Source organism: Desmodus rotundus, chromosome 1, assembly GCF_022682495.2.
Source record: "Desmodus rotundus isolate HL8 chromosome 1, HLdesRot8A.1, whole genome shotgun sequence".
In the NCBI taxonomy this organism is placed as follows: Eukaryota; Metazoa; Chordata; class Mammalia; order Chiroptera; family Phyllostomidae; genus Desmodus; species Desmodus rotundus.
In genome coordinates, this window is record NC_071387.1 from 89,616,334 (window position 1) to 89,630,584 (window position 14,251).

Here is a 14,251-nt window from a genome sequence, read left to right on the forward strand (position 1 = left end):
GAATCCATTGGACCTGGGTGGAATATTTGCTCTACGTCTTACTGACACGGAGTCCCTCTTGTCTCACCTGTAAACTGGGGAACAGAGAGGATGAAATAAGATGGGGTATGGGAAGCACTCACTCTAGCCCACAGGCCACATGCCCTCCAGCTGCAGCTCAGTCAGCCAGAGAGGACACTGCAGAATGGAGGACGGAGACCCAGGTGAGGGAAGCAGAGATGTCTTTCTCACTGTTTTATACAGAGACTGGGAATAATGTGGGTAAGTTGGAGGATACAGGTGTCTGGACACCCCTCTTGTCCTGTGAGAGCTGTAAGGTCAGCAGGCCCCATGGGGAGGAGACCCTCCCATGGTCCCAGGACATGAGCAGCAGTAGCTCTGAACCAGGCCTATCCTCAAACCAGTCAGGTCTCCGAGACCAGGAAAATGGACATGCAGTTTTGACACTGGAAGAGAATGAGACAAGTCAATACTGAAAGTCTCCGTAGGTCCCCGGGTGTAGCACTCCCATTCCATCCACGAGGGACAGTGTCCTCAGCCCCTAGACTGACGGGAGGGCACGGGGATGAGTCTCCAGGCCAGCCGCATTGCTGCGAAATGTCGCAGATTCCAGAAACTACTCACTGGGGTGTGGAGAAGAGAGGTCACAGTAGGCTTGCCCTGATCCACCTTACATCCTCCCTTTCACCCTCAGCAAACTGCGCCTAAGGGATTTTACATCTGACTTGATTGACAGACAAATTGACATAAAAAGGGAGTGGTGTGAGGAAGGGAGGAAAGGGAAGAAACGCACACAAGGTAACCTTACTCTGTTTCTCCCAGGCTCAGTGTACAGGAAGTACCCTCAAGGAAGAAGCCTGAAAAAGATTAGCTCTTCTATTGAGCTTCCCAGAAAGGATAAAATCTGCTCAAGTGAAGGGGTATTAAATTGTCTGCACCAGCACATGTCTCCTAGGCAATAATTCCTCCTACCAGCCATTACTTCTAGGAATGTGGGCATACATGGAAGTGAGGAGAAACCTGCTTAGAATGACTTGCTAAGGTTTAAATACACCAAGGTTGGAAATCTGATTCTGCCATATCCTATCTGGGTAACCTTGGGCAAGTCCCTTATCTACATTCAATATCAATGTCCTCATTTTATTTTATTTTGATTTTTGATTTTAGAAAGGGGGGAAGGGAGGGAAAAAGAGAGGGAGAGAAGCATCATTGTAAGAGAGAAACAGTGATGGGCTGCCCTCCCTACGTGCCCTGACCTAGGACCAAACCTGCAACCCAGGCACATGCCCCGACAGTGAATCAAACCAGCAACCACTTGGTCTGTGGGATGCCACCCAACCACACTGACTTGGGCTCAATGTCCTCATTTGTAAGATGAAGACAATTGTACCTACCAATTAAGATCGATGACTAATTGAAGTATATTTTGTGTAAAGTTCTTTTTTAAATTTTATTTACTTATTTTTGGAGAGAGAGTAAGGGAGAGAAACATCAGTTGGCTGCCTCTCACATGCCCCCAACTAGGGACCTGGCCCACAACCCAGGCATGTGCCCTGACCATGAATCAAACTGGCAACCTTTTGGTTCTCAGGCCAGTGCTCAACCCACTGAGCCACACCAGCCAGGGATTTGTGTAAAGTTCTTAGTGGTGTTAGATCCTTTCCATTGCAAGCAACAGAAATACTCCTTGTTCATCCAGAAGATAGAACACCTTTCTTCTTTCAATCACTCAATGAAGTCTGAGCTTGGTCTGACTGGTCAATCCCGGAGGGTATGCTCTGACTGCGTGGAGCCTGCTTATTCTTGTAACTCTTGTGACAAGTAGACTGAAATTATCCTCATTGGATTACAGTGTGAGATTTAGAGCAGTGAAGGATTTCACCCAAATTTTGTGGGGGAAGGTCGAAATGATGTTAGGGAAGCAACAATGTCTGCCAGACTAAGGGAGTAGCAGATACTCAATAAATTTTGTTCCCTGTTGCCCCTATTTCTTGTACAGCTCTCCCCAGCTCTGGGGATGGAATCCACATGCAATGGATGCTCTCAGTGAAGACCAAGGAACCCCACATTTCAAACATGAGACAGTTTTCAAAGAGGAGGTTTTAATAGATGGGTCAGACAATAATTCAGCCTGAATTACCCAAGATAATAGTTCTTTTCTTTATACTAAAGTGGGTAGCAAATTACGGGCTAAAAAAACTGAAGATGGGGATCTCCAGCCGCATCAGTCCCAATTGCACTCATCAAAAGTCAGTACAGAGGCTGGCAGCAGTCAAATACTGCAGCATCTTCCCCAGCATAGAGGTCAATGTAAGTTGGGATTTTGTTGGTGTTATTCTCTCCCAACCCTTGCCTCTTCTCAGCCATGAGTGGCAGCATGTGTTGGGGAGAACTTCCTGTGCATATACACACAGTGGCTTCTGTTCTTCCCACCAAACCCTGCCTCCCCAAAGTGGGTTTGCTCTTGGGGAACAGGTCATGCAGAATCCTGCTGGATAAAAGTGAGCCCTTCAGGGAGCCTGGGGCCATATTCAGGTTAGATGGGCTCACTGGAGTGAGGGTCAAAGACAGTGGCTGAGAACACAGGGCAGCAGCTGATGTATGCACTGACAAGGACTCTGCCCCCCAATACTGATGATGGTCTTGGTAAGATGGCGAGAACAGGGCTTACTTATCACAGGAGGTGAAGGGTTCTCATCTCTTATTTCCTACTTTTGGACTCCTGTTTTCTCATTGCATTGACACTGGACCAGGTATATTTAGTACATAATGAAAATCTAGCCATGCTTTTTGTAAAGACTCCATTTTCTCTCCTTGCCCTTTTATGCAATATTATGAAGATGAGGGAAAACTATAAAGCTTAAATCCACCAAATTCAAAATTATCCACCAGAAAAATTTTAAGAGAGTTCAATCATGCTGTCCAAGGTCACCCTTTGGTTTGAAATGTATGGACTCCCATCCTACCATAAAGGCGTTTCTGTTTTAAAATTAGAGATACCTTATTTTTCATTAATACTGTGACCACATTTGCCACAAAACCATCATCCCAATTCCTCATTCCATCCTAGAACCATACACCTAGTAATATAATAAAAGAAAAGCTTTAAAACAAACAAACAAAAATGTTTGTTAAACAATGTTTGGGAAATTATGAGCCACAGTGGGCTAAACCCTTTTAGGGAGTGATGGGGACATGAAGGAATAGTGATGGGGGAAAATTGCCTTTGCTTGCATTAATCCAGGGGATAGTGAGACACATTCAGTGGACGCCTAGGGAAATTGAAGTGTACATCACATGCCTGAAGAAGGTGATGAGACACTATGTCCAGAGGCTGCAGTGGCTGCTGTCTGGTGAGCCTGCTTGCTTTCTTGGAGAGTGGAGGAGCTTCAGGGGAAGAGGAAGGTCAACCTCAGGGACACCAGGGTCAGTCCTTCCCAGGCCAGGCACTCACAAACTGTCAGGTCTGGGATTTGGCCAGGAGGGTCATCTAGATACAGCATGACTTCTGGGTTTGGAGGTCAGGCAAGATGCTGTATGACAGGGAGATAGAGCATGGGCCAAAGGGCACCAGAGGGGACCTATGTCATCCAGGTGTGTTTTGCAGGGCCATCTTCCACACCTGGGCCCTCTGGGTGTGACTGAAGGGCTAACCCTAGAGAGGCTCAATTTAGTCTTGATTGGGCCCCATAGAACTGCCTATGAAGGTAGAGATGAGGGCGTCTTGACAGAGAGAAGTCCCCCATTCTTCTTTACAAAGAGCAGCAAGGCCCCTCTGGGAGAGGTGAATGGATAGGCTGGCTGAGGAGAGCCCAGCTCACATCCCAGAGGAGGGTGTGCTGGAGAGTAGGAGGTGGGCTTAGCAGCAAGCCCAAGAGGCCAAGCAAACAACTAGAACTAAATAGGAGGGAGTTTAGGCTCTGGGGCTGGTGGGGTCTTGGGACAATGAGAGGAAGGAGAGCAGGAGCCTTTTATAAAGAGCCCTGGGTTGGCCACTCAGGGTCCTATGTAAATTCATCTGGTCCAGTCCTCTGGTAGTCACAGTCCTTGGGCAGTGGATCAAAGCGATGACTGCCACTTGCCGAAGCCTCTGGAAGGGCAGTGGTTGGCACTTGCTTTAAAGTATAGACCAAAGGATCTGGGTATGAATCTCGGCTGTCACTGCCAGTCTGGGTGACCCCAGGCAAGTCCCTGGCCCTCTCTGTTTCCTGTTGAGATAAATCCCCAATCTATTAACAACCTCTCCAGCTTTCTTTCTTGCCCCTTCCCCATTGGTCTCTCTTCTCAGCCTTTGTTATTCCACACACTGACCTCCTCTCTGTCTCTCAAACAGTCCATGTTCTTTTGTCCTTCCACTAGTCTTTCACAGCCTGTTTTCTCCACACCCCAACTCTTCCCTCAGCTAACTGCTGTGCATCCTGCAGTCATTGCTTACCTGCTCCCCACCCACAGCTCTCCAACTCAGATTCTCCACATTATGTGCCTCATTAATGCTGTCAGAGTCAATGGCATAGCTCAAACATCTGTTTTCCTTGCCCAATTGCAAGCTCTGTCACTCACCAGTGCACTTCACACAGCACCAGGCACTTAGTGGATACTCAGTTGATTTCTGTTGGTCGGTTGACAGACTTTGTGCTGTTATATCTTTCCAGCCCCAAATAATACTGAGATACTACTTAGTTCAATTACTTAACTTGAGGAATGAGAAAGCTTAAGCCCAGAGCAGTTACAACCACTTGTACAAGTGGTCACAGGCAAAACCACAGCTGAAATCTTCATCTCTCAAAGCCCAGACCCCCAACGAGATCTACCCTAGGACAATAGACCCCTCTAACAACACCACAAAGGCCGTATCACCGTGGGTTGACAGCTGATCAATGATCAATCAGGCAACTGGTGTTGCAAGACCATGTGTTTGACAGCAACAGTGAGGAGAAGCAGCCAGGAGGGGCAGCCCCTCACTCCTTCCCTACCTTTGCCCTGACCCACCTTGAGCAGGGAGTCGCTGACTGTTTGGTGCCATTTTGGAGAAAGAGTGTGCATCCTACTGGACACCTCAGGGTCCATGGGCCCCTACCTGCAGAAGGTGAAGACGGAGCTGATTCTGCTGATTTGGGAGCAGCTGAGGAAGCACTGTGACAGGTAAGAGGCAGGGGTGTAGGGGTGGAAGAAGATCAAAGGGGTAGTTCCTGGGGCTTCTCTGGCCAAAATCACTCCCTCCTCACTGTACCATAGTGCCAGGCCATTTCTGAACTGTTCTAATGAACAGCTCATTTGAGCACAAAAGAACACTGAATTCTCCTATAGAAGTAAAGTGGATTTTAGAAATCCTATTCAGGCCCAAGGTCAGTTGCAGACAGAGGAAATGAACCACCTTGAATTATGATTTCAGCAGTACTTGATTTTTAAGGAGTGGAGGCAGTGGGTGGTTCGTTCTCTTTATTCAGAAGGTTTGACCCTAAGGGGACAGCAGGAGACTGGTCCTAGGCTGGGACTCATTCTTGCCTTAATATTGAAAAGAACAAACATGTATTAAGTACCTACATACATGGTTTTGCTCAATTCTCACAAAGACCCCAAGGGTTATTATCATCCCTGTTTTTCAGAAAAGGAAACTAGGTCTTAGGTTAAATAATTTGTCTGAGATCACATAACCTACAAGTGGCTGAGGGGTATTTATTTACTTCTGTCTGCACCCAGAATCTTGACTGTGTACCTACTTATTCTCAGGTAGTCCACAACCATCTCCCTGAGAGTCCCTGGGGCTCCTTGTGAGGGTCTTCACTAACAGGCATGAATGGTCCTCACGGAGGTTACTTCACCAGAATTCAATATAGACTGACATGTTCTAACCAATCTCTTACCCCCCTCTCCACTCTCCCGCCCTCAGTTTTAACCTGATTAGCTTTTCCGAGGACCCACAACTCTGGCAGGACACTCTGGTGGAGACCTCAGACACAGCATGTCACCAGGCCATGCAGTGGGTGACCCACCTCCTGCTCAGGGCAGCACCCAGTCTTACAAGCATTACTGGCAAGTTCCAGCCCTGAGCCTGACCTTGTAGCAAAAAAGAAATAGCATCATCCCATATATGGATATTCTATAATGCTTTAGAATCTACTCATTGTTAATTCATTTCATCTTCTCAACAACCAGTGAGAAAGGGATGCTCATTGTTCTCACTGTACAGAAGACAGGGGCTCAGAGAGGTTAAGTGACTTGTGTGGGGTTAACCAGCCTAGAAGTGAACCATGCTCTTTCTCTTAAATGTCAGGGGCTTACTTGTCAGTGGTGGGCTGAAAGGGGGAGCCTCTCAGTCTTAATGGACAAGTCACTGGGATCCAGTCAGACACGTTGTCCTTGGGGACAGCAGGGCATTGGCTTTTCTCTTCCTGGTGAGCACCCACCACCACTGACCCAGAGAAACAGCATGCTCTTTCAGAAAGCTTTCAGTTTTCACAATATGGAAGGATTGTACCTCCTGACTGATGGGAAGCCAGACACAAGCTGCAGCCTTATTCTAAGTGAAGTGCAAAGACTCAAGGAGGAGCGCAATGTGAAAATACACACCATTTCCCTGAACTGCATGGGCAGGTGGGCCACAGGAAGTTGGACTGAGCAGCTCGCCTAATCCAGGGACTCCCATCAAACACTGGTTCCTCCAGGGTCCAGTCCTGTGAGTCAGGAATTGGGAGGGCACACCAGCGTGAAAACCCCTCTCTGTATTTTTAAGATTTTGTTTATTTTTAGAGAGAGGAGAAGGGAGGGAGAGAGGGAAAGAAACATCAGTATATGGTTGCCTCTTGCGTGCCCCCTACTGGGGACCTGGCCCACAACCCAGACATGTGCCCTGACTGGGTATCAAACCAGTGACCATTTGCTTCACAGTCCAGCCCTCAATCCACTGAGCCACACCAGCCAGGGCCCCTCTCTGTACTTTTCACTTACCCAGCAATAGGGCATGTTCTCCTGACTCTGCAGCATGGAAACAGATTTGAACCTATTCCCACAGTTACATGTTGTGCTTTTCCTCCATCTTTCCTGGGAGCACAGTTATGAATATTTAGCAGAAGAGGTTTAAAGCAGCTCTGTTATGGTTATTTTTATAAACGATCACCAAAGAAGAATGTGTGTAAGGCAAGAAAGATTTAAGTGCTTCAGAAAAAAGTTAACATTATTGGGAAGTAATACAGTTATTGGCAAATAATGTAATTATCTAATATGTGGTTACTTAGGTGCATATTTTATTTCTGTGTCTAAATCGTGAACTCCATAAAGGTCATAATGTGTCACTAGTAGGCCTAACACATAGCAGGCACTGGATGGAGTTCTAATTAGGGAAGGGGCCGGAGTATGCTGGCCATGTGCTTTGAGAAATCCAGTCTAAGTGGTGACACCAGCAGGGTGAATCCGCCTCACGAAGCGGCAGCAGGTGCCACTGCCCAGAGTCTGGCTGGGAGAGTGGGCTTGGTGATGCTGACAGAGCCTCAATGGTACAGAGCCCCAGAGTCTAAGGCCCATTGCCCCACAGACTTCCCTAGGAGGTCCCCATAGGCTGGGCTCCCAGGGAACTGGCCTGGTGGGTCAGTCATTCTGGCCCCAGCCCTCTCTGTCCCCTGCTGCAGGGTGGAAGCTAACTTCCTGAGAAATCTGGCCTCCCTCACTGGGGGGCGCTATCACTGCCTTGCTGGTGATGACCTGCTCTTGCAAATTCTCTGCCTGCTGACCAAGGACTTCATGGATGAAAGGGTACGTTGTAGAGCCACTGAAATAGTTCATTAAAATGTCAACAGACATGGGTTTTTTCCTCCTAAAAGATCCCTGTCCTCTTGTCAAAGTATTGACTAAAAGGCTTGTGCTTCCCTACTGCTCTCCTCTTAGGCCAACTCTCCACAAGGTTGGGAAAGAAGCAGAAGTTCGGGTGTTATCTAATGATACAACAGTTTGCATTATTGAGCACTTAGTATGTGCAGTTTCATTGCTTTATATCGATGACCTCTGTTAATCCTCCCGGCTATTCTTCTACCATTTAGCACATGAAGAAACAGTCTTAGCCAGGCTTGGGAATGCACCTGAAGTCAGAGTAAATGATAAAGCTGGAGCTCAGAGACCCATGCTCCTAAGCTCTCTTTTAATTCCTGCATATTTCTGTCTCCCTGTGTTAAATCCATTGAAACAGATATTCAAATGACCTGTTAAGTAATAAATCTGGTGGCATCATGGGTTCTGTCACACATGTGGGACAAGAGGAAGGTATCAAGTGATCCTCTTCTGACCTACTAAAAAAATTATGCACATATTTCTACCTTTTCTAATGTTCTGTTGTCAATTACAACATTTTCAGCACAAATGATCAAGTAACACAACCAGCCAGAATTCTGGATTTCTCTTTGGAGGTTAAATACTATGTCTCAAGACATGGCATAATTTTTGAAGTCAAGTGCTTTGCATGATTTCTTTGTTCAAGCAACTGATTAGGGCCAAATACTGCAAATAATACAGAGGACAGAACCAGAACCAGTAAAAGTAATAGATGTCCTTATTACACAGAAAAGGAATTAACACTATTGTGAAGGCTCTCAGCTTAGTGCCTTATGAAATCAGACTCTGAATAGTTTCTGGATGCAAAATGGGATCATCCCCACAATGCTGCCAGGGGGAAGGGACAGTTCATCTCTCTCTTAGATTCTTTTGCAAAGTGTGAGAACTTTCCTTTTAAGGTCAAGGTCTGGAATTTTATTGGATGACAGAAGAAAAAAGCATGTCTGCAAAATTCTGTTTTACTAAAAGAAATAAAGGGCTGAATAGATTTTACTGAGTAACAGTGAGATGAAGAGCATATACCACTTGCCCCACTGACTTCAATGAAGGCAAGAGACCATCTTGGTTTTTTACTACCCCCTTCCTACACTGACTTTTAGACATCTTTCAAAGTATCCTGTTTGCAGAATGACTCCCTTAGCAGGTAGTGAGCTCCCTATCCCTGAAAACACGCAAGCTGAGGCCCACAAGATTTCCTGCATGGGAAGGAAGGCTGCATTTAATTAGCTCTAAAATTCTTCTGAGAGTTTGCATTTTCAGGTCCCATCTAGTCACTTAATGGGTCTAACATAACACTTATTTCTCTTTCTCAAGGACTCCGTGTTGCCATCATTTGAAGGAGATGATTTAAGGAGATTGGCCCAGGAGATCACCAAGGCCAGAAGCTTCCTCTGGCAGGCCCAGTCATTCAGGTATGCCCTCCAAACAGTCCCTTCCACCTGCCACATGGCTCCAGTCTTACTGCCCTGGTCATGCACCGTTGTTCCAAGGGTTCCTCCTGCCATGCTTTTTTCCTCTGGGCCCAGAAATCGGAGCACTTGGGGACCATCTGCTTTCATTCCTGTCCACTAGGTCCCAGTTCCAGAAGAAAAACAATACACAACAAAAGGTCATGTCATTCTTTTGTAGAGAAGTCATCTCAGGTAAGGGGATGGACTCTTCCTCATCCTTTGAGTGTTCACTAAGGGCTAGGAAGCATGCTCTGTTTTGTGGACAGTAGTAACTATGGGAAGGGCTCAAAAATAATGATTCCTCTAAACAGAAAGGCTATCCTACAAAGAACCACCCACTAAGCACATATTGATCCTGAGGGCGAAGTGACCTGGCAAGCTGTGGCCCACTCCCTAGGAAATACCGTTCCTGCACCAGGGCTCCCTGGAAGCTGAGGGAAGAAAGGCTCTGCCATCCCAGGATCTACCCTAACATTCATGCCCTACACTCTAGTCACAAGATTGTCTCTTGCTGGGAAGCTCTGCACCAAGCTCCTTGCCTGGAATGTCCTTCTTGCCATCCTCTGCCTGGTGACTCCTGCTCATCTATCAAGGCACAAATCAAATGGCATCAGCTCCACTCTGAAGATGTCCCTGGGACCCATCAAGAGCTGGGAGCCTCTAGCCTTTCTTCCATAGCATCCTGACCAAACATCTGTCTTTATAGAGGTGACACCACTTACTACACTTAGCACTCCATGTCATGCTTCCTTGCTCTGTTCCTCAATTCTTCTGCTTAAACATGCATTCTCTGGGCAACAGGCTGGTGTCTTAATCATCTCCGGGGCCCCAGAACCTGCCACATGGTAGATACATAGTAAACATTGAGCATGCAGCTTAGTTGTAGGAGCCCAGCTCCAGAAACCAGAGGCTAAATCCTGGTCCCCTCACTCTGTTCTTCCCACCACCCTGGTCCAAGGGGGTATGCAAATTCACCATCAGCCCATCCCGGAGGAAGAAGAAGCATGTGAGCCTCATTGCCAACCCCCCCCCCCTCCTGGCTCAACCAAACTGAATTGAGTCAGCTCTGGAATCCAGTCCAGAGAGAGGGCTCTACTCAAGCATGTGGGAATCAGGCAGGGTCTGCTGGCCCAATTCCACCATGTACATATGAAATGAATGTATCATGGATTATGTGATCTGGAGTCATTTTCTAAGACAGGAAAAATTCCTTTTATTTAATAGGATCAAAATTACTTTTAAACTGAAGTGATTATTTATACATGTGTGTGAATAAATTTTTGGTGAGATAAAATTTTATTAAAAGACTCATTCAGAATATATGAAGGACTCCAAATCAATAAGAAAAAGATACACATCTCAGCTTTTTTAAATGGACAAAAAACTCAAGTGGACAATAGGTATATGAAAAGGTACTCAACAATCTTACCAATCAGTGAAATGAAAATTAAAACTGCAATGAGATACCACTACACACTCACCAGTATAGCTAAAAATAAAGACTGACAATGTCAAGATACAGGGCTATGGAAATCTCATACATAGCTGGGGCAGGGCAGGGGAATATGTAAATTGGTTTAACCACTTTGGAAACTGTGTGGCAGTTTCCACTAAAGTAAAAAATATTCATATTCTATGCCAGCAATTCTACTCCAAGAGAAATGAGTGCATATGTTTGACAAAAGACATATTCGAGAATGTTTTACAGCAACTTTATTCATAGAAGGCAAATATTGCAAACAATATAAATGTTCATCCATGTGGCACATTTGTACAATGGCACACTATACTACTGGTCAATTGAAAAAAATGAATTGGCATCTGTATTCAACAAGATGCATCAATCTTACAAACAGTATTGGGCAAAAGAACATGAAAGAGTACATACTGTATAATTCCACTTACATGAAGATAAGAACAGGCAAAACTATTGTTGGCAATAGAAGTCAGAATAGTGGGTACCCAGTGTGTGGGGAGGGCATGCCACGGTCACACAGGAGCCATCTGGTATGCTGGATATGTTCTCTCTCTTGATCTGTGTAGTGTTTACATTGGTGTATAAGTAAGTAAAATTTCGTCAAGTTGTTTAAAAACATAGTTGACTAAGGCTTAACAAGGTTTGGCTTTGGCCAAGCTCCAGTGAGGGCCAAGGAAGACAGCAGTGACCACAGTCCTTGACACAGTGGATTTGTCTGGTCACTGTCTTGGACAGCTGCCCTTCTGAGTCACCTCCACACAGAGAAAATGGCTAGTGGTGGTCGTAACTTTTCTAGAGCTGTCATAACAAAATACCACAAACTGAGTGTCTAAAACAACAGAAATTTAGTGCCTCCAGTTCTGGAGACTGATAGTTCAAGGTCAAGGTACCTGCAGGGTTGTCCTCCCTCTGAAGTCTCTGGGAAAGGTCTGTTCTGGGCTTTCTCCTAGCTTCTGGTAGTTCCTTGACTTGTGGCGACATCACTGCAGTCTTCACATGGTAGGCTCCCTGTGTGCATGTCTGTGTCCAAATTTCCCATTATGAGGGCACCGCTCATACTGATTAGGGCCCTACTCTAGTATGCCCTATATATAACCCTATAGTTACATCTGGAATGTCCCTTTTTCCAACTAAGGTCTCATCGTGAGGTACTGGAAGTTAGGAATTCAATTCATGAATTGGAGATGAGGCACAAGACAACCCATATAGATGCTGTGTTATAAACTACACTTCCTGGTAGGACAGCATCAACCGGCTGTGCTAGGGAATATAAGTTCTCTGGCCCTGCTGATGGGAGAGGGGCCATTTGTGAATAGAAGGATGAACCAGAGACATGGCTTGTGAAGTGGTGAAGCATAGGACGGGGTTTGAATCCTAATCTCTCATGTAGCGATAGCAGCTACCACTGGTTGAGCACTGACTGGGCAGGCACCGTGCTCAGCATTCTACATATACCTCTACATATACCACAAGCCTCACAATGTCACAACCGTAAAGTACACACCAGTTCTACTTTATGGATGAGGAAACTGAGCCTTGTAGCTGCCTAAAGGCACAGAGCAAGAAAGTGGCAGAGCCAAGATTTAAACCCAGGGCTGACCCCATGCCTCTGAGCCCCTTTCATCTCTCTGAATCAGTTTCCCTGTCTCTAAAATTGAGCTAAAACAGAGTTATGAGGGCTAAGCAAGATACCTTACCCCCTGCACATAGCATGTGCTTGCTAAGATTTAGTTTTTTCTCTCCCACACTCAGCTGTTCTCATAGGTCGTTCCTGTGAAGCCTTTCCTGTGGCCCTTTCAGACTAAAGTAACCAGCCCTCTTGCTGAGTTGGCCTTCCTTGCACAGGTCCCTCAGTGCTATCAGAGAGGCCGAGCAAGCTGTCTGTACATGCCTGCCCCTTGCTCAGTTTACTGCCACTTACAAATGAGTTTTCCAGCGATGGTGTGATCTATCAGAGTCCTCCTGCAAAGGAGAGAAAGGTCAGCGCTGAAGCAGCATTCCTTAAACATGAATTGAAGGTAGTGGAGAATGGGTGAACCCAGAGACGAATGGAACAATACAGGAAAGGAAGGGTAGACGGGTGGGAGGGAGCGAAGGAAGACATAGGGAGTGAATTATAGATGCTCGATGGATATAGGTGGACAGACGAACAGATGAATGCATGAATGGACAAAATAATTTTTTTAAATAGGGGAGGATGGATGAATAAACAGAGATGGACGGAACAATGAGTAGGATGATGGATAGCTGAGGAGTGAGGGCCGGCAGGCTGAACAAATGAACGTGCTGGAGACTAGATGGACGACTGTGGTCAGGACAGGGCCGGGCATGCAGTGACTTTGCATGTTTTCTCACCTGTCGACTGGCTTCAATTTCCACTCCGTGAGAGCCTGCGGGTCTCCCCTGTCGAAAACCGGCGGGAGGAGGCGCTGGGCAGTCAGAGAGCCCGGCCCTGCCCCCCATTCCGGCTCCCTCCCCTTCCCCCCACCCCACGCCCGCCACACCTCCCAGAGAAGGTGGAGCCCCTGCAGCGCCAGGCTCGCCAAGCTCTGCTGGGGAGTAGACGCGGCGGTTACAGCTCGCTAGCGCTAGCGCCGGGAGCCCAATCGCGGGGAGCAGGGCTAGGTGAGCTGGGGGCTGGGGGAGGTGGGAGGAGCTTTGGGCACCAGGCCAGTCTCGGCGTTGGGGGGCACCCGCTTTTGCCGCCCGGAGAGGACTATGGGCCCGGGGTCGGTCCCAACTCCCTTTCACCAAATCCTGCTTTGGAGTCACCATCTGTGCCTCCATCAAAGTTTGCAAATGTTCTCTGAGCCTCAGTTTCCATCTCTGCTCGCTGGGAACAGCAGCCTCTACTCCCCAGAACTAAAAATGCAGCAGTATCCGCCGTCAGTGGCCACTCACTCTCAGATGCAGCCCTAAGGGGCTTCCCCATCTCTGAAGCTGTTACTGAAGGCTGGCTTGGTGCCCGGTGCAGTTCTAGGTCCTGGGAACACCACCTGACAGGGCCCTCCTGGATGGTGCATCCAGTGGTTTACCCAGGGCATTGCCATCCACCCTCTCATGACCCCCCTGTGAGGTTCACGGAGCAGCCAGGGTTATTTGGGTCCGTTTACAGCTGTGGATACTGAGGTGCTATTAGGTTTTAAGGATCTTGCCCAAGGGGGCACCCAGAAAAAAGGTACCCAAGGCTGGGCCCAGGCTATACCACTAAAATCATCCCATAGGATAGGTTTTGGCGTGTCTTCCCCCTGTGAAAACCATGTTTGCCAGGGCTTATACAGGGCATGACTTTAGTCCTCACTCAGAGCTTTGGAGAATAGGGCAGTGACAGAGGAAACAAAAAGATCCAGTCCCTGCAGCTGTCAGGGCCCCTGCCCCATGGCCACCAACCACCAGCAACAACCGTGGGGCTCATCATTCAGTGATTCAGTCACACCTGTTCTTCTTTTATAGCCACTATGTTCCACTTGGAGCAGAGACTTACCTGTCTCTGTATCCACTA

The 14,251-nt window shown here is 47.1% G+C and overlaps 1 protein-coding gene across 1 annotated transcript in view; it reads left to right on the top strand.

The window, feature by feature from the left end:
- Window positions 1–14,251, top strand: part of VWA3A (von Willebrand factor A domain containing 3A) — a 71,815-nt gene that overhangs the window by 56,678 nt on the left and 886 nt on the right. The window contains 13 exon segments of the mRNA XM_053925934.2: window positions 151–261; window positions 823–920; window positions 2,173–2,310; window positions 3,245–3,353; window positions 4,999–5,028; window positions 5,031–5,142; window positions 5,891–5,995; window positions 5,997–6,033; window positions 6,443–6,594; window positions 7,626–7,749; window positions 9,136–9,233; window positions 9,394–9,464; window positions 9,766–9,980. Coding sequence (XP_053781909.1) covers window positions 151–261; window positions 823–920; window positions 2,173–2,310; window positions 3,245–3,353; window positions 4,999–5,028; window positions 5,031–5,142; window positions 5,891–5,995; window positions 5,997–6,033; window positions 6,443–6,594; window positions 7,626–7,749; window positions 9,136–9,233; window positions 9,394–9,464; window positions 9,766–9,950 — 1,370 coding nt within the window. The 3' untranslated portion in view covers window positions 9,951–9,980.